This window comes from Melospiza georgiana, chromosome 6, assembly GCF_028018845.1.
Source record: "Melospiza georgiana isolate bMelGeo1 chromosome 6, bMelGeo1.pri, whole genome shotgun sequence".
NCBI lineage: Eukaryota > Metazoa > Chordata > Aves > Passeriformes > Passerellidae > Melospiza > Melospiza georgiana.
In genome coordinates, this window is record NC_080435.1 from 58918887 (window position 1) to 58939364 (window position 20478).

Here is a 20478-nt window from a genome sequence, read left to right on the forward strand (position 1 = left end):
GAGGCCAAGCCCTGGACGCGGTCCCGCTGCCCGGGACGTGCGGTGGGCAGCGGGGAAAGGCCGGGCAGCCCTGAGGGCACGGCCAGCAGGGGAAACAAAGCGCTCCGCTCCCAGAACGCGACCTTCACCCCCGGCGGCTCGCTCGGCCTGTGCCCCACAGAGCCCCCGCTTATCGCCGCAGCCTCGGGCCCGCCGGGGAGCGACCGGGGAAGGGAGGGAGGGACGGGGGTGGAAGGAAGGGAGGGAGGCGGGGAGGAGGCCGGCGCTGGCTGCGGGCAGCGGGGCGGCTCCCGATAAAGGGGCGCCGTGAGCGTGGGCCGCGGTGCCGTGGCCATGGCCTGGGGGTGCGCGCTGTGCCTGGCGCTGGCCGGAGGGGCCCTCCTGGCGCTGCTGGTGCAGCTGGTGCGATGGCTGAGGGCCGACGGGGACCTCACGCTGCTCTGGGCCGAGAGGTGGGGGAAGAAGCCAGGTAATGTCACCCACTAGGGCACCGTGAGGGGAGAGGGGCGCGCTCGGTAAAGGGGGTGGCGGGGAGCACAGCGGTGCTGGTGGCATCGGCTGTCCCGTGGGGTGTCCATAAACATAAACATGCCATAAGCATACCCCAAAAGTGTACTTTACCTGCCCTTTACTTGGGTAAAATGAGGCAGAGTAGAAGTTTTCTAAGGTAGAAATCCATTTTACTTTAGGTAGAATGTATATCTTTGAGTTAAATATGTAGCTTGCTGTGTGGTCTGGCTGCAAAAAGCCTGAGCTCAGAGAAGCTGCTTCAGTGAAAGACAGAGATAAGGAAGGGGGAGACGGAGAGTGATAGACACAGAAACTGCTGTGAGAGCCCGTCAGCCTGACGTAAGAATTCTTTCTGATAAAGAAAAACTAGCGACAAATATCACTCAAAATTCGTAAAAATAAATATATATGGACCTATTGTGAAAATTGTATGCGTATGTATTTGAGAAGAAGATAAAAAAAGACCTGAAGCTCCCAGAAGTACGCATGTCATTCTAAAGAAGCGATTCCCACGTGTCCAGCGCTGTAATAAACATACCAGCTTTGCAAATTTCACAGAAGTTCTGGAGTTTTGTTTATCTCCACAAAACAAAGGTGTGTGGTGACCCTCGTGCCGGCAAAGCGGCTCCCAAAAAGTCACTTCGGGGAGCGGATCCCAAAAGTCAGTTCAGGAACTCCCATGGGTTGGGGCTGAGGGCTGGTTCTTTTGGGCCAGAACTGTTTGTTTTGCAGTTTCTGGTTCTTTTGGGCCAGAACTGTTTGTTTTGTGCAGTTTCTGGTTCTTTTGGGCCAGAACCGTTTGTTTTGTGCAGTTTCTGGTTCTTTTGGGCCAGAACCGTTTGTTTTGTGCAGTTTCTGGTTCTTTTGGACCAGAACCGTTTGTTTTGTGCAGTTTCTGGTTCCTTTGGGCCAGAGCTATTTGTTTTGTGCAGTTTCTGGTTCCTTTGGACCAGAACTGTTTGTTTTGTGCAGTTTCTGGTTCTTTTGGGCCAGCACTGTTTGTTTTCCAGTTTCTGGTTCTTTTGGGCCAGCACTGTTTGTTTTGCAGTTTCTGGTTCTTTTGGGCCAGAACTGTTTGTTTTGCAGTTTCTGGTTCCTTTGGACCAGAACCGTTTGTTTTGTGCAGTTTCTGGTTCCTTTGGGCCAGAACTGTTTGTTTTGTGCAGTTTCTGGTTCCTTTGGGCCAGAACTGTTTGTTTTGTGCAGTTTCTGGTTCCTTTGGGCCAGAACTGTTTGTTTTGCAGTTTCTGGGCAGGTTCCCGGTCCTGGCAGGGCCCCGCGGGGCAGCTGAGCACAGGGACGGTGCGGGAGGAAGGCTCGGGAAGGGACAGGGATGCCTGGCTCCTGTGGCCGAGACAAGTGGCTTTGGAGCCTGTTCGGCTGCTGCTGCAGCCTGTTCTGCGATCTCCCAGCTGGTAGTGCATTCACAGGGCTGTCGGCAGTGAAGCAAACATGAGTATTGTTAGTGCTGGGGCTGACAGGGTTTCCTGTTCCGTGCATTGTGCTCTGATCGGCTCCAGGGAGCAGCCCCGGCAGGCGATGCTGATGGGGACAGTCCCTGCATCTCTGAAAGGTGCTGCCATGGTCACCTGGGGGACAAAAGTTCAATGAAACACTGTCAGACACTTCCAGTTTTTGCTCCTGTTGAACTTTCTATTCTGACTGCCATTCTCCCTATTTCTGGACCTAGAAACCTAGGTATCAAAAATCTAGAAATCATAGGTTTTGTTTGCTTAATAGAGGCTTTTGGTCAGAAAAGGCACAAATTTGAGAATATCCCCCCCTTAGTTTAGCCTGCTGGGGTGATTTGTGGCTACTGTGGGTGCTTAAGGTGGAGACTGGGGACAGAAGGTGGGATGAGAGGCACTGGAGGAGATCCCATGTGGGAATTTCTGTTTCTGGACCTGGAAACCTAGATATCACAAACCTGGAAATCATAGGTTTTGTTTGCTTAATAGAGGCTCTTGGTCAGAAAAGGCACAAATTTGTGAAAAATCCCCTCTTAGTTTAGCCTGCTGGGGTGATTTGTGGCTGCTGTGAGCTGCTGGCTGTGGGTGCTTTAGGTGGAAATGGAGCCTGGGGACAGAAGGTGGGATGAGAGGCACTATAAGAGATCCCATGTGGGAATTGAAATTGAATATCCCACGGGGGAATTGAAATGGGCTGTAGGGTTTAGACAGGGAGAAGGGACTGCATGGAAGGAAGGTGGAACAGGAGTGGTGGAGTGAAGGTTTGAGCTTGGGTCCATGATTCCTTAGGGGATGGTGCTGCAGGTGAAGTTTGGTGTGAGGAGCAGCTGGAGAGAAGAGCAGGACAAACTTGAGGCATCCTTGTCTCCTGCTCTCAGCAGAAGCTTCCTACAAGTGTGCATCCTTTTCTGTTCTCCATTAGATGGACAAGCACAAGTAATACAGCTCTAAAAAAATACTGCATTTAAACCAGTGAGAACAATCTCTCATAGCTGTTTAGGTGCTCAGCCCAAAGTTTTTATCAACTCCATCAGAACATTCCCTTACTGCAGGAAAACTGCAAAAAAATCTCAGTGTGTGGTATTTGTAAAGAGCATGGAAAGAATCGGGGCAGAGAAGTGAGATAAATCTTGACTAATACAAGATTTATATCACTTCTCTGATTATTTGACTAATACAAACAGAATTGTGGTTTTGTCCTGAATGATCTATATGCAATATGCATCAAGATGTAGGAGCTCTCTCAGGCATACAAAATGTTATTTGAATATAGCCTTCAGAATAATTGAAGGCCTAGAAACCCTTTAAGTAGTCTAAAAATTCACATGCAAAGACCAGTGTGGTGTAATTTTATGATGGGGTTGTTTAGACATGTAATACACAAGAGAATCAGGCAAAAATTCATCAACATAAGAGGTCAGCTATGGTTTGGCCACCTCCCCTTTCCCCCCAGCCTCTGTGCTTGTTATTAAGTGAAATATTTAACTGAAATGGTACAATTTAACAAAGCAGGCAGGAAAACAGAAGAGACAAGCATAGGAAAGATGTTTCATTAAATAACTTCTCCCCATATTGTGCATGTAATGTAGGATGCCTAGGTAAATAATGAGTGGACCCCTTAATTTTTAATTAAATGTGTTGTTAGAACCAGCACTCTTGCAGTCATTATTTTGTGTTATCACTCCAATAATATTATTATGGGTGTTGAAGTCCTTGGAGATGGAAGTATTTAGCAGAAATGATCTCCTGTGCTTCTTGTGCTACAAATTATAATTACAAAGAAAGGCCTTAATATAGGTAAGACTGATTCCAGTCCAGTGATTCAATTCTATAGGGAAATTTGACTTTTGGATGTATCCATTGGCAGGTGCTGGATTGCTTCCCATGCTCTGAATATGTGTGTGGTCAGGAGAGAAGGATTTTTAGGTGCTGGATGCCTTTCCTTCTGTGTTGTGTTTTTCTGAGTGCACAGAAGTCACCCTAAACCCTGTGCTTTTCACAGGCAGCTTAATATTATCAAGCTAAGGGGGAACCTTCCATGCATGAAAGCCCTGCTCTTAAGTTTAGGAATAAGGGTGTGATTCTTTAAGGCTCTGGGGTAGATGTTCTGTTTTAAACTTCCCCACTTATAATAATTTTCCTGAAAGTAATGACATGGCCACCTTGTGCTATAAGAGCTATGAAAAGTTGGAAAAAACTCTTAAGGAGAACTACAAAGCAATTTTTGGGTTACTTTTAGTGCTAGTGAGTTCAGCCTCTTTGTTATGCCTTGTAGCACAGTAGTTAATGGTTAGGAATGGCATAATCTGCTTTTATTTTTTAATTTGGCATGGTTAATTTTTAAACTTACTTCCAGCAACAACAGGACATTTATTCTGGAGCAAAGTTGATGGTTTGCTGCTTGTCCTGCACCACCAGCATTTGAGGTTTCCCACTGTGTTAACTCTCAGCAGCTCTGGGGAATTGGTGGGAAAACTCTCCTTATCTCAGTTACTTATTCTGTTCACAGAACAAGATCCTGAATAACTGCTGAGAAGCTGCCCAAGACAGGTTGGGAACAGGGAAACTAAGTGGTAGGAGGAGGAAGCCCATTTGTTTTCAGTAGCAAGAGGAGTGAGTGTGGTAAGCAGGGCTGAAATTACATTCATGTGTTGTTTTGAAGTTACGTTTGTGTTGTTTTGCTTGTGCAGTGTTTGTCTGCCTGGGTTTTCAGGAAAAAAAAGTGTTGTAGCAGAGGCAAACTCACAAGTTTGTGTTGAATTCAATAAATTGGGAATGTGTTGGAATAAAACTGTAGGGAAAGGGTGTGAATAAGCTTTACAGACAGCAGCCATTTGTTCTAATGATGAACACAGTGGATATTTCTGCAACTCCAACAGAGTCTCTTTCCACATCCCTGGTTCATAACCTTACAAGACATCTCTCCCTTGGGAAGTGCCTCCTGTTGCTGTTGTTAGTGTTTTTAGAAACAAGAAACTCCAAACAACCCCAAGCCACAAAAGCCTGGGTTTAGGAGGGATTTTTTTTGGCTGAAATGCAGTCAGCTTAAGAAAAGACAAATAATACTTACTGCCAGCCCCACAAAGTCAAGCTGAGCTCTGACAGTCAGTCTCGAGTGCTCACTGCTTTTGTCTGAAGGGTGAAGGGTTTTGGTGCTGGTCTCTGTGGGATTTGTGCCATTAGGACTCCAAAAGTAGAAATTTGAAACACAGTATGGTGTAGAGAGAACCAGGAACTGATTACTGGAGAGAGAAGGAAGTAAAAGCAGTCTCAGCCACAGTGCAAAAAGAATATTTTTTTTCTAAATTAAATTAGTGGTTAAATTTCAGTGAGCTGAAAAAAGCTACTCTGAGCCTTTACAGAATGGAAGTGGCTTTAAGTCTCAGGAACTGCATTTGGCTCTGATGTTTGAATTATGCCTTGAAGTCTTTCTTGGTTGCTGGAATGCACAAACTTGAGAAACAGAGGGAAGAGCTCCTGTCAGCAGAGCTCTGAGTGAGTCAGATTTTCCCCAAGACTGATACTCACTGTGGCTGGTCTTGAGGAACACATACACAGGTCAGGCAATGATTCCTTCTGCAAAGGGCTCTGACATTTGTGATCTTTCATCCCTAAATCAAGTTCTGGAATTAACTGAGTGGTTTTTCACCCATCTGTGGAATTGGATGATTTTGGATATATGCTTGGAAAGCAAAAGCTTTTCCCAGTGCCCAGGTGTACCATGGAGTGGGGATGGTTGTGGGCAAGTGGGAACAGGCATTATCAGCAGAGCTGTAAACAGAGCAGGATGCTCTTAATTTTACTGCAGGTTTAAAAAGCATGTCAGGGCAGGAGCTGGGGAATCCACGTGTGAATTGACACCTTGGGAACTCTGTGTATGTGCCCTGGCCAGTGCAGGAGCTAACCTGCATCAGATGCTAAACAAAGAGGATAGAAACCCATTTTTTGTGATTAGCTGTCCTTCTGTTCAGAGAATTTTACTCAGTCAGCAATTACCCTGGAACATTTTTTGGGATGAAACATTATTTGGAAAGACTTGCTTAGGCTTTTGTTTGTATTTGCAGTACAGTAACTGTTTCCTGTCAATTCCAAGAATTTTCTTCCCCCTTTTCCTCTGAAACTGTTTTTGATGAGGTTAGTGGACCTGTTATGTGTGGATGGGCTGCAGAAATGCAATCAGATTCCTTCCCTCAGGTAAATAACCCATGTTTATTCAGATCAGCCTTGGAACAAAGTTCAGATGGCAACAGAACAACTATGAACAATTTCACAACTGCATGTGACTAGAAGAAGTCAGGATTTTGTAATACCATCCAAAATGAGCATATTTCTTAAAAACAGCACCAGATTCCACCCCTGCAGTGAGTTAGCTGCTTATCCTGACATTGGCAATGTGTGAACTGCTGTCTTGGTTCTTTTGCTAGAACATGAACTGCGTGGCAAGGTTGTCTGGGTGACAGGAGCCTCGAGTGGCATCGGAGAAGAGCTGTCTTACCAGCTGGCAAAGCTGGGAGCCCTGCTTGCCATCTCTGCCAGGAGGGAGGATGAGCTGCAGAGAGTGAAAAAGAAATGCCTTCGTAAGTACAGCTTGGCACTCCATGCCAGCAGTTCCACCCTGGCTGGGCTGGAATTGCCACAAGAACACTAACCCACATATCACCAGAATAAATTTAATGAGGAAATTCAACTTCATACAGACCTGGTACCTTCTTTTTGTAGAGTGAGAAGCCTTTGTATAGATATGCATTTCAACTTCCTACATAAGCCACTGTTACCTAAAAATCTCATTATTGGTTGCAAGTGCTCTTGTTCATGTTCACAGGGGTCCCAGGTTGAGGGAAGAGACAAGGATTTGACTTCATGTTTCTGAAGGCTTGATTTATTATTTTATGATATATATTACATTACAACTATACTAAAAGAATAGCAGAAAGAATTTCCTCAGAAGGCTGGCTAAGAATAGAATAGCAAAGAATGATAACAAAGGCCTGTGTCTCACACTCTCTGTCCAAACCAGCTGACTGTGATTGGCCATTAATTAGAAACAACCACATGAGACCCATCACAGATGCACCTGTTGCATTCCACAGCAGCAGATAACCATTGTTTACATTTTGTTCCTGAGGCCTCTCAGCTTTTCAGGAGGAAAAATCCTAAGGAAAGGATTTTTCATAAAAGATCTCTGTGACACTTTGTAAGATACTAGATTAAGAAATGCAGTAAATACTGTGGGGAATGGAGGAAACAATCCCAGGGGTATCATCCTGTAAAGAACCAAACCACCTAGCTGCTTGCAGCTAAAAAATATTCTTTCTTCAGGTTTGTGGACATTACAGGCAGAGAGAAAACTGACTTTGCTCTTTGGAAAAGACTAATAAAAATGTTCAGAAAAAGTTGTTCTAAAAATGTGGAAGAAGGAGGATCTTCTGTAATCAAGAGAAAAAAAATATGGAGCAAAATTTTTAACTATTCCAGTTATCTTCCAGTTAGCTTTCATATGCCTGATGACTCAGTGGTCTGGCTTCACTCCTCCTGTTTCTCTTTTTCCCTCCTGTTTTCTGGCTTGGCAGCAAGAGGAATAGGCAGTTAATTCACACTGATAGATAGATCAGTGAACATGATTAACATGATGCATTTTTTCAGACTATTTATCCTCTGTAGCTCAGGATGGAATATTTTACGTGGAATGTGTTATCACACCAAGAGTTCAGTCTTAGCAATGTTGACAGAATGTCCACAGTCTACTAAAAATGTGTGCTAGAGAATAATCAGATGTTTTTCTTGGATTAGCACCTAGACATGTCTAGAAAGCTGAAAGTTGCAGCAGCCTACTCAGAAAAGCTTTCAAGGAACTTTCAAAAATGCACAACTCCTTTTATCCTGGTTTTATTTTCTGAGGGCTCCAAAAAGCAGTCACCTAAAGACTCTGATATTTAAAAAGAGGCAGGGGACATGTGATGACAGTGTGGTGAAGTGGCAATTGTGACAAAATGCCAGTGCTGTGTGATGCAATGGTCAGCAGAAATCTGCAACACCGTTTGCGTCCGTGGCTGTTTGTTGTGATTGCAAAATTGATGGCATGAGACAGGCTGGCAGCAGCTGCAATCCTGGATGGGCCCTTTCAGGAAATACCTGTGGGATGTGCTAAGGAATATTCAGAAATATGATTTCAATTCATGTGGGCCAAGAGCATTGATTTGTCTGAGATGATTTCTGTTGCCCTGATTTTTAAAAGTTTTTCTAAGCCTTCTGATGTTTACATTCTTGTAACGAACTTTCTCACACACTTTATGTAAATAACTTATTGTTTTGTTAAATAACTTTTTTTTTTTTTTTTTGTTAAATAACTTATTGTTTTGCATTCTTTTATGGAGGAGGAGAAATTTGATGGACTGTTGGTTTGTCCAGTGTCATTGGAGAGGTGGCACTCTCACTTTTGGAAATCTATAAATGTTGGAGGCAGAAATTAAAAGTGCTCTTTTTACCTTTGAGAGCTGTGTGTGTTCATCGTGTTATTTTGTGTCCTACAGTGACAGATTTCTGCCTCTGCCAACTTCCACTGTCCCTCTGAATGTCTGAGCTGTGCCATGCACATCCTTGGAATTCTTATGTAGCCCTGTGCTTTGCAAATGTTTGCTCATGAACTTTGCTTTAACTGAAGGTCTGATTAGTAGGAATATTGGAAACTCTTCAGTGACACAGGAACATAACCAGGGCAGGAGGTGACAGGACAATGGGGAGTGGCTTTAAACTGACAGAAACCAGGTTTGGATTAGATATTTGGTATAAATTTTTGCTTTTGAGGCTGGTGAGGCTCTGGGACAGGTTACCCAGAGTAGCTGTGGCTGTGCCATCCCTGGAAGCATCCAAGGCCAGGCTGGATGAGTCTTTGAGCAACCTGGTCTGGTGGAAGGTGTCCCTCCATGGCAGGGGTTTAGAATGAGGTGACATTTAAGGTCCCTTCCAACCTAAACTATTCTATGATAGTTCATGTTTTCTACAGCCAGCTTCTATGTCCTGTCCTAGGTGTGAAAATCTGCATTTAATTTGTTGAGCTTTATGAGGTTTGTCAGACTGTCTTTAGAAGTTGTTAAGGTGCCTCTGCATGGCAGTCCAGCCCTGCAGCAGGACCGCTCCTCTGAACTTGATGTTAAATCAAAATTTTATGAAAATCTGTGGGTTTTTTTCCCATCATCTGGGTCATTAATGAAGATATTCAAACATATTGATCATGGAGGGATGGCGCAGCTGATCACAAAAAGCAGTTGAGTTGGTCAGGCAGTATATGGTCATGCTCAAGCATGTGTGGTGGCTTTTCCTTGTCCTCCCCTTCCTTGGAAACTGCTTTCAGGAGGAATTGCCACATCATTTTCCCAAAGACTGAGGTTAGGCTTTGTGACATTTGTTTTCTTGCTGTGCCTGGGGAGAAGAAAATTCCAAAAAGGAATGAAATTGGTCAGCTTTTGTAAATCACAGATGCATATTTTGCCCTGCTTGTAGGTGCATTTTGTCCCTAATTTGTCTGACTCTGGTAGTGTTTCTTTCCTCAGAGTGTAGCCTCAGGAGACCTGAGAGGAGATCTTGCCAGTGAAGACTGGGGCAAAGAAGGCATTGAGTACCTCAGGTTTTTCTGTGCATTTCATCATTTCTTCCTCACCATCCCCTGTCCAGCAGTGAGCTCACCCTGTCTTTGGCCTCCCTTTTGTTGCTGCTGCACCTGAGAAGCCTTTGCTGCCTTTCACATTCCTCAGCTCCAGTGGAAATTTCACTTTCAGCTCCACCTGGGTGCTGATCTCCCTGATTCCATCTCTGCATGCTTGTCCATGTGCTCCCTGGGTGACCTGTGCCTGCTTCCACCTGCATGTTTTCTCTTGGCAGCTGAGTGCAGGACTGTCCTGTGAGGTTTGAGTGGGGTGGATGGAGCCTGAGCAGCAATGTGCAACACCAGTGTGAGTTTGGCTGATTTATGGGGCATAACTGGAGCTCCTGTGCTGCAACACATCTGCTGAACACTGCAGCAACTGAGCTGTGTCAGAAACAAGCACATAGATCTTGTTCAAAGTTTAGTGACACCACGCTGTGGTACAGGTTTGTGCATTCTACACTGCTTAAAAAGCTGAGGGAGAGAGGGAGAGGTAATCCCTGTTGAGTCATGCATATGCCAATTCAACACTTCACTGCACTTGGACAGGAGGGAGAGAAAACAACTTGTATAACTCATTCAGCTCCTGCAAGAGGCTTCTCTATTTCCCCCAACCAGTCTTTCTCTTTCTTTTCTTGAAAATGTTGGAGGCTGTTTTTTCTCAAAAACCTTAAAAAGAAAAAAAAAGTACGAGGGGATGTTTCTCTGCTTGGCAAAGGTCAAATATGATTTAATTATGGCTAGGCCAAATGAGTGACAGACAACCTATAAGTTCAAGAATTATACAGTAATTGAGGTTGAAATGGACCCCAGGAGGTCACATTGATCAGCCTCTGCTGAGAGCTCAACCTCTGTGGAAGGGCATTTATAAAAGGGAGAAAGAAAAGAAAGAAGAGAAAATGCAGAAAAGCTGGAAAATACTACTCTGAGCTATAATGTTTATCATGTTATGAGAAACTGCTGCCTGGGATTAACATGTATTGAAAAGAGTTGTTGATCTGAAATCCAAGCAATGAACTTCAAACTAAGGTCTCCCACCTGGGACCAAGTGTTTTTTCTGGATATCATAATTGTTCCCTTAAAAACCTCACTTTGGTAGCAGGGTAGACAAAAGGGGCAGTGGGATATTAGGGTTTGTAGGTAAAAGCAATGAGGAGCACCATTCTGGCAGTGCAGAAATTGGGACCCATATGTGCCTTCTGCACCAGGCACAGGGCTGGTCACAGCCAGAAAATAATGGGACAGTGAATGGGAGAAGGGGTTCAGAAAAGGGTAACAGGAATGTTTGGTTTTTGTAAAAGCTGTCTGAGGAGTGCCTGAAGTAAGGACCCCTCACCCTAGAAAAGAACTGAGGAAGCTGCTGGAGATGCAGGGTTTGAATGGGGAAATCCTGTACAAGGTTTCTGGTTTAAAGTTTCCTGATGTCAGACATTTCTAACATCTTATAAAAGAGCACTTCCTTCCTCACCAGCAGCCTGTGCCTCTTGCTCTGCCCTTTCCTTTCTCCCCTGTGTAGCTTTCATAGCTGGGCTGGCCCTGTGGTCTTGTTAACCCATGGCAGAAACATCCACACCCCAACAGGTACCAGCTGTGCAAATCTGCTTCAGGCAGCACAGGCAGAGGTGTGCCCCTGAGAGGGCAGCTTAAACTACATTTTACTGCTGTATTTCTGGAAGAAATGGAGGAGAAAATGCACATGGAGCAGCTGGAGGGAGCAATAAATGGAAACACTGCTAGCACTAAACCAGACAGTTTGGTTTATTATTTATTTATTTAACCAGTGGCTTAAATACTAATGACCTTTGAACAGAGGCAACTCGTGGGTTTAAGTAACCTCTTTATTTCTATATCACTGTTAAGACAAAGTTCAACTTGCTCTATATTTGCAAGCAGTAGTGATTAAAAAGTCAAAGCCTGGGGCTCTCTGGAGAGGGCTGCTGCTTAAAGGGGAGCAACCACACCTAGATGTGGCTAGGAATCCATTCAGGGAAAAAATAGCACTAACAAACTAATGAAAATAATGTAAAAATTCTTGTTAGATGTAGATTTAAAAAAGCTTGAAATAATGATTTTGTTTTTGTGAGTCATCTGCCCCAAAACCCCAGGGTAAGAAATCACTGCTCAAGAAATGCCTTCTATGGAAAAGGTCAGTTGTTCTGAAGAGACAGTGGGGGGAAAACGTGACAAAAAGGCTGGAACTTAATGGCAGCTGACTTTTATTTCAGGGCATGGATATGTTAAAAGCTGTCAGTTAAACAAAAGTCTTTTATCTCCTCTCAAAAAATCCCCAAAATTCAGCTTCTATAGACTTTGCCTCATAGCTGCTCAGCTGTGTGTTGTGTTTTGGGTGTGAATTGTACAAGTCCTGTTGTCAGGAATAAACATGCTTGACCTGTTGACATCCAAGCAAAGTGCCAGGGCTCCCAATGTGATTCTGAATCCCTCAGTGAGAAGTTTCAGCTGGATTTTACTCCTAACTATTGCAATTTATTTGAAGAAGTGAAACTTCTGTATTGTGCTGCAAAGCCCGTTTATAAAGTCAGGCTTTTCACATACAAAAACATAGTGAGAAAAACACTTGGTAGGAACAGATTAAAAATAGATTCTGTGTGGGGGTCAAAATGAAAACAAAGCAAGCATTTTATTTCCAACTTGATGTTATGGCTTCTCGATGTTGTCTTTGTGAAAATGTGGTGTTTAAAAGCATGTTTTGTTTCCCACAGTTCTGACTTTGGGAATCTTATCAGCTCCCATTCCCTTTATGGTTGTTTTTTAGAGATTAGCAGCCTGAGTGACAATGATATCCTCGTTCTGCGTCTCGACCTGACTGACAGATCCTCTCATGAAGCTGCAACCAACAGTGTGCTCAAGCACTTTGGCAAGGTAAGGTGTGCTTCTGGGGTTGAACTTTTATTTCTTTGTCTCCTAGACCTGCATTTATGCTCATATTTCTCTGTATGACAAATTCAAAAGTGTCTACACCTTCCTTCAGCTTCAGTATTAAACTTGCCAAAATGTACCTGCATTTTTATCCCTTCTGTTGCTTGCCTCTGGTTTTCATCAACAAACAAATAATCATGGGTCCTTCCCAAGGGCTAAACTGAACTGAATTGCCTGAGGAAGCACAAATATTGAAGGGAATTGTGTTTATATTAATTTATCTTTTCATCTCTCTGAAGATTGATGTTCTGGTCAACAATGGTGGGCGCTCGCAGCGCTCCTTGTTCGTGGACACCAACCTGGATGTCTACAATGCCATCATTGAGCTCAACTACCTGGGCACCATCTCCCTGACCAAGTATGTCCTGAACCACATGATCCAGAGGAAGAAGGGGAAGATTGTCACTGTCAGCAGTGTGATGGGCATCATGGGAGCCCCTCTTGCCACTGGCTACTGTGCCAGCAAGCATGCCCTGCAGGTGAGTTACAGGCTGGAAGTTAATCAAGTTAATTAAGAGGATCAGTGCCAGTGCTGCAGCACAGGGCTTTGTTCTGTGCAGAAAACACAAGTTCTCACCTGAAATTTCACACAGCATGTGCAACATTCTCTGGTATTGGAAGTCCTTTAGAATTAATTTGCTCTGAAATGTGAAATAGCTCCCACTGTAGATTTTTTTCCCTGACTGGAATGGAAGTGGCAGCTTGGTTGGTTCTAACCCCTACATGGTTAAATTGGAGTATGAAACACAAAGCCTCTGGCCTTCAGATGAGGGAATACCTCTAGGAGAGCATTATTCTGTTCCATATAGAGCCCTAAAGTTCTCAATTCTTTAAGGGAGAGTCACTGGTGAGAGTTTTACAACTTGGGGAGATTTTTAGGACAGGGAAATGAGAACAGTGAGTGGTAAGGCAGCCTGCTCAGAGAAATGAGAGCTCCTGATCCATCTGGGAGCAGCTGAATTACTTTTCCCAAGAGTTGTGTCTTTCTGGGGTGTGAAGAAGTGGCAGCTCCCAGTGCCATAGGAAGTTACCTTCTGCCTGACACTTAGCACTCAACACTGCCTGGAAAAAATTTTTGAAAGCAGTGTCGCTGGGGTAGAAAAACATAAAAGAGGAGTTCAGAAAAGTTTCTGCCTGTATCATTGAGGAATCTCGTGCTTAACTAGTAAATTTGTTTGGGTATGTTTGTCTTTCACCACTGTTTGGCCTCCTGCTAATGTACATTTTGACCTCAGTAAAACAAACTTCAGCTGTGCTCAGTGGTGTTTTAAAAACTGGCATCTTCTTACACCCTGCTGCATTTCAGCATGTGAACAGAACAAACAACTGCTTAAGCCAAGGGATCAATATCTTTTTGACAATTTGACCAGCAACAACAAAAATGTAACAAATGGCTGACACTGCAAATCCTCTTGAAAATATAAGATGTAGAATATGGTGACAGATCTCTGCTGAAAATTTTTTTTCAGTTAGTGATGGGGAGAGATTTGCTGCTTTTCACTGGAGTGGCAATGCTGGAATTGCCATTACAGGCCAGCTTTTGGGTTAAGCCTGGTGGATTAAAATTAGAAGACTGCAATGAGCAGAAGCCTGACTTCCCTTCATGCTCCTTTATTTATTAGATGTTCTTTCAGTTGAATTATCTCTGGGTGTGGTGCAGCTGGGCTAAGCATGGCTAATTAATTGCAGAGCACAAGGAATTCACATGTTGCTTTAAAAATACTCAGGATTCTCAATCTCATGTTAAGATTGAGAGCACAGACAGAACTTTAAAGAGATAGTTTACTAAGCTTAATTAAAATAAGCTGACTGAACTGCTTCTATCTTTATTAGCTTCTACCTCTGCTCAATAACTAGGCCAGACTCCAAACCTCCTTCCTTATTTCTTTCCCAGTAAGTCTAGAAAGACTAATTGCAGGTGTTGAAACAGGACTTGCAGTATTGGTTTGGGAAATACTCTGCCTAAGAGTCTTTGATCAGTCTGGAGTTACAGCTAGATGAAGGCAAAGGAATTTTGAAGCCCCCAAAAATAAGAAAAAACTTTTTTGAAAGAACAAACTTCACCAGGGCGGTTCAGATAAAGGAATTGTGTAGGAATGGCAGCCCTCCTTAGCCCTGTAGCCCTTTTCTGATGGTGACAAAAAAGAAATAGAGACCAGAAAAAGGGAGGGGAAAAATAAGCCAAAGCAAAAAGTGGTGCTTTTCCTGTTCAGGTGTTCCAGCATGGATCTACCTGTCCTGGATTCTAAGATCTTCTTGAAGGCCACCAGTTATTAAATATGTGAGCCCATATGACATGGATTTGTCTGTTGTGATTTTTGGCTTGTTTTGGTATTTATTTTTTTTAATTCATGCCTTGAATAAAATCATGTCACAACTGATACACTTAATGCTGCAAACTTAATTACAGCTATTTTTGAAAAAGTCCTTCCTTTTACTTCGTTTGGTTTTTTTTTTTTTTTTGTTTTTTTTTTTTTTCTTGTGATTATTTTCCTTGTATTTTTTTCTTGCTTTTTTGTTTTTTTTTTTTTCCTTTTTTTTTTTTTTCTTGGGTTTTTTGTTTGTTTGTTTGTTTGTTTTTTTTATGTTTCTTGTTAGGTTTTTTTTTTTTGTTTGGGTGTTTTTTGGGGTTTAAAAAATTCCTTTAAATGGCAGTTGTAGGAGGAAGGAAGGAAGGAATTCTGCCTGGAATTAGAATCTGTCCTTGAAACAATCATGCTTTGATTGATGCCAACTGGAATTCTTCATAACAATGTTCTACTGTGAAATTACCCTTTATTCCAGTGCTGTAAGAGCATGAGTCAGGCCCACAGGAGTCTGCATGTGCCTGCTGCAGTTTCCCTCCTGGAGGGATGATGCTCATGGAGCTCATGTGCCATTCCCCCAGCTGTAATTCATCTGCTTGGTGGCATGGATCAGGAATGGTGGCCTTCAGAATGTTCCTTCATCAGGAACTTGTCTCAGCACATGGACTGACAGCAGCAGCTCCTCTCTGTTCACTCTTTTTAGTGGAATTCCTTCAGTCTGGGCTTGGTGCAAACACTCAGGTTCTTCCTCTAGCACTGGAGTTCCTTTACTGCTCCCAAATCTGGGTCTGTCCCTGCCTGAATTTCAATAAGAGGAAGCCCTTATATTTTCTTGCTGAGGAATTTAAAGCTTCTCTTCTGGGGGGAAGCAGAAGAATTTCATATCAGCTATCTTTGAATATCAAGGATGAGTGCTGGAATTAGAAAACATGGCCCCAGAGGGGACTGAGTCTGTGTGAGATTCTGGTTTTCAGGAGGCCCTTGGGGGTGTCCCTCAGCCAGGATTTAGGGTGGGTGAGTGTCCTGGCCCTCCTGTGCTGCTGGTGAAGGCTGTGCCACTTGTCTGGGGTAAAACCTTGGAGCTGCAGGGATGGAAGGATGTGAGACAGCTGCAGAGCAGGACCAGGAGCTCACTGGCATCTCTGGCTACTTGCATTTCATGTTTACTACTTGTTGGCTACTTTTTTTTTCATGTTCAAAGGAATCAGCTTGGCTTTGCCAGTGCCCTGGAGCTGCCTGATGCTGCTGTGTGCCCCTGTGTGACTGCTCAGGTGCCCAGTTTTAGGTACAGCTTGGAGCCCAGGAGCCTCCCAGCATCTGAGCAGGTGCAGGAGCTTTGTCAAAAGTGGCTGAGCTGTGCTCTGGCTTCCCTTCCATCACAGCATTCCCAGACAAATGCTCTTCCACCTCCCTGGCTTCTGGAAGTGAATCTTGAGTGTGCTCCCTTCAGGCAAAATGGGAGCCAGTTCTGTTCCTCACCTCCAGTGGGCAGGGAATGGTGGGCAAATGTGCCTTTTTAGGTGTGATTTAATGTGCCTTTTTAGGTGTGATTTAATGTTTGTGCCTTTTTAGGTGTGATTTAATGTGCCTTTTTAGGTGTGATTTTGTGTATGTGCCTTTTTAGGTGTGATTTTGTGTTATGTGCCTTTTTGGGTGTGATTTTATCCTCAGCTGCCCTGAGTCCCCACCTGTGTGACAGCACTGCCCAACCTGGGGGTTTGGGGATTTTCTGGAAGGCTCAGGGTCCCTCAGGGAAGGAAGGGGATGGGGAAAATGCAGGTTGGGATGTAGGATTAGCCTGGAGTGCTGGATGAAACACAGCCCTGCTTGTGCACATGAGGGTGGGGTAGCCAGGGGAGGGCCTGGAAGTTTAAACCAAAATTGTTGAGTGTCCAGGAGCTGATTCCCACCTGTCCAGCAGCAGATTTCTGGGCACATCAGTTTCCAGCATTAGGATTTTATCCACTCCAGGCTTTGCTGACATGCTGTGAAGATCCAGCCCCAGATCCTGGAGCCTGTGGGTACTCACAACTTTAAATTCCTGCTCAGTGTTTTAGGGAACTGAACTGCAGAGCCTGCATGGAATCCATAAATTGGAATTAGCCACCATCCCTGGGAAACTGGAGCCCCTGTGCTTGGTCAGAGTGTGCTGCTCCTTGCTCAACTGTGGTGGCTTGTCCCAGCTGCTGGTTCTGTGTCACCACAGGCCCAAATCTCACTGGGTTTAGCCTCTGTTGCTGCTCAGGGAAGAGCTCTGGGGCAGCCAGCCCTCCTCCCAAGCTGGATGAGAGTAGAGTGATAAAATTTTACTACAGTGGGAGAAGTTTATCAGCCTGTGCTCACTCTGTGTCTCTGCTGTGACACAGAATTATGTGTTGGAATAGATGCAGGGGGCTGCTGGCAGCCAGGCCAAAGATAAGACATGATGGGGTGTTGGCTGAATCATCCTCCAGAGTGCCTGACCACAGCTTTGGTGCAATGCACCCCTCTGAACTGGCCATGTTTCCCATAATAGTTGCTGTCTAAATGTGCATTGCTACAGAGATTGAGAAAACCTTGTATTCTCATAGTTAAAAGAAAAGTACTCACAATTTTTGTAATTTTGGTTTAAATTGGATACACTGGTAGCATATTCCTGAGCTGAAATAAGATTTGTATCTATGTGACTGCCAATTTCAAACTCTGTAGCAAATTCAGTGCTGCAAATTAACCCCCTTGAAATGTCAGGGTGTATTTCTGACTTTGCTGTGCTGAAAATTGTCATCCTTTTCTTACATAAACCAGTGCCACCTATTTCCTAGAAACTGTGTAAACTCTTTATTGTCACCCCAAACAGCAACTGATCTGCAAAAGGTGATTTCCATGATATTGCAATACTTAGGATTGGTGGCATTTCTAGTGCCAAACATTAGGGCTTGTCCTCAGTACAGGGACAGCAGAATCTGGCTGTAGTTTAGAGAAATTACTGGGTATTTGGTCAGATGGGGATGGATTCTTCCCTGGTTTTTAGATCAATGTCTGTAACTGCTGATAAAATGCTCAATTAGCCATTGAGTGTGAAAAGTCAAAAAAAATAGAAGGAATTGCTTGGAGTGGAATCCTGTTATCTTTACAGTATAAATTTGTATGAAAAGTTGTCATCAGCTAAACCTTGTAGAAAACATGGGAAAGGAAGGTTTAACTATATTTTTGTCTTCTAGGGATTCTTTAATTCTCTGAGGACTGAGCTGACTGACTACCCTGAGATAAGCATTATCCAAATCTGCCCAGGGCCTGTGCAGTCCCAGATCATCCAAAATGTCTTTACTGAGAATCTTGCAAAGGTAAGGGCTCAGTTCTGCTGTGACAAACCCAACTTCTGCCGTGGGGTCAGTGATCCTTTGTGGGGTATCTTTGTCTGGTTTTGTCCTCCCTGCAAACACTAACCTCATCTTCTTACCAAGAAATGCTCTGAGTGGTGCAGAACTGTGTATATCTTGTAATTCTTGGGGGTATCAACTGGAAATTGAGTTTGATAATTGGTATTCCTTGTCTCTTCCAACACAAACAACCTAAATGTGCTGCACAGCCCCTGTGCTGCAGTTCTGGGGGGAAAGGCAGGGTTTTCTGGCCACAGCTCTGCTGGGCAGTGCTGTCCTTGCACAGGTGGGGTTTGGTTTGCCCTGGTCACGCTGTGCCCTGCTGGGTGACGCTGCTGCTGGCACAGCCCTGGCTCAGCTGACACGAGCTGTGCATTCCTTTCCTGTTAGGGATTGTTCCAGGAGGAACAGCAAAACCTTCCAACTGCACAATGGCTTTTAGTAAAGGCTGTCTGACAAAGCAGCTGGCAAAAATTGCTGCTGTGATACATCAGACTGTAATCTGCCCTAAATTCAATCGATTTGAAGCTCAGGATGACCCACCAGTGAGGGGGAGGGGATCCCCCATTGTTGAATCGAGTTCTGGAACGATTTTTGTGTTGCAAAACTTCTGACTTGCGTGAAAGAAAAAGTGTACCTTTTGAACAATGGTGAAAGTTGCAAAACACATTCCTCAGATTTCACTGTGGCAGAAGCCCAGGGAGGAGGAGCAAATCTCGACCAGAACTGTTTCTGCCCTGTGAAACAGGAGGACAGATTGCTAGAGTGGCTTGTTATTGCTGAGTGAAATGTGCACAAGTTCACAGGGCTGTGGTTTGTGTTCTCCAAATGATACACAGTGACAAGACAGGCTGATGTCCCTGCTCCAAAGATGGAGAGAACTGGCAGGAATATTAAAGTTTATGGGGAATGTGACCTCACCTACTCACTTGGGTACTTGAGTAACTTGTAGTGTAGTGTGGGCACAGCTGGGACCTGGGGAGTTCCCATTCCTCAGAGCTGCAGATGGGGGAATTTGTTCAACAATCCCCATCAAGTGGAAGCCCTGCTGAAGCAGGACAGAGCTTGGAGATCCATTTTATATTAATCTTTGACCCATCAGTAGAGGCATTAATTAAAAGGGTGCTTTGTTTGAGCCAAAGGAAGGTGGAAAGTGTTCCCACACAGAAACCAGAGGATAGTGAGGGGTGGGTTCCTCTGCCCCATTCTCTGGGTGAGTTCTTGTGGGGAGACGAGGAGGAATATATCTGTGGCATGGAGCCTCCCTGTCATTGCCAGGGCTGCAGTTGTAACCCCTCCCTGCTCTGTGCCCCCCAGTCTATCGAGAACAGCGGGGACCAGTCCCACAAGATGCCCACGGATCGCTGTGCCCGGCTCACGCTGGTGAGCGTGGCCAACGACGTGAAGGAGGCGTGGATCAGCGACCACCCCTACCTGGCCGTGTGCTACCTGTGGCAGTACGCCCCCACCTGGGCCTGGTGGCTCATGAACAGGATGGGCAAGAGGAGGATCCAGAACTTCAAGAGTGGAATTGTGAGTGTGCACAGCGCCCCTCTGCCCCCTGCTTGCTTGCTGCACTCTGCTGCTGTGGGAATGTTGGGATTGTGTTGCTCCTCAGTCACACTTAGAGCCATGATGTGCAGGGCAGGATCACTGCTTAAGGGTTTTGGGATGGAAATTGTTGCAGTTATACATGGTGTGTGCATTTATTGACCCCCATATGACATAAATTAAATGCATATATGACAGTAAGAATAGGCTGGAGGAGCTCTTCTGAGAGCAGGGAGAGTGTGACTGAGCCTGTGTCTCACCCAGGGAGCTTAGGGACACATGGAGAGCTGAAGTGCAGCTCCACAAAAGCACCTCAAGTAAATAATCAAGTATAAGAAATGCAAAAGTAAGGGTGGCACATGCAGCTTAAAACTTTGTGCTTTCACACTCTAACTGCCCCTGGTCACAAGCTGTTTCAAAGGAGTCTTTCAGTCACCGTGCTGTTTTTAACACAGGGTGGGGAAATACTGATTTCATGTCCTCTCCCCCCAGGATGCTGATGCTTCTTACTCAAGGAAGAGGAAGTGAGGACGAGCGTGTAAGAAATCCTGCTGTACTTGGGCTAAGGCTGAGAAACTTTTCATGTTGCATGACTGCAAACAACAGCTTTTTTTGGGTTTTGTTATGTCTGTGTCATCCTGTAACTCGACAGATCTACTGAGCTGATGACATACTTGACTAAATAAAAATCTTTCTAAACA

General features: G+C 44.5%; 1 protein-coding gene across 1 annotated transcript; it reads left to right on the forward strand.

The window, feature by feature from the left end:
- The first annotated feature begins 285 nt into the window (after window positions 1-285).
- Window positions 286-20476, forward strand: DHRS7 (dehydrogenase/reductase 7). The gene is made up of 7 exons (XM_058025614.1): window positions 286-469; window positions 6404-6556; window positions 12398-12504; window positions 12801-13040; window positions 18068-18190; window positions 19544-19759; window positions 20270-20476. Exons 1-7 carry the CDS (start codon window positions 334-336, stop codon window positions 20303-20305), a joined length of 1011 nt encoding a protein of 336 aa, XP_057881597.1. The 5' UTR covers window positions 286-333; the 3' UTR covers window positions 20306-20476.
- Window positions 20477-20478: the final 2 nt, after the last annotated feature.

What these genes read in the sequence shown, in the direction of transcription:
- DHRS7 (XM_058025614.1), top strand. Translation starts at nt 334, where the DNA reads ATGGCCTGGGGGTGCGCGCTGTGCCTGGCGCTGGCCGGAGGGGCCCTC. An exon ending in AGTGAAAAAGAAATGCCTTC is followed by an intron (nt 6,557 to 12,397) that starts GTAAGTACAGCT and finishes GTTGTTTTTTAG; the next exon opens with AGATTAGCAGCCTGAGTGAC. An exon ending in TTACTGAGAATCTTGCAAAG is followed by an intron (nt 18,191 to 19,543) that starts GTAAGGGCTCAG and finishes TGTGCCCCCCAG; the next exon opens with TCTATCGAGAACAGCGGGGA.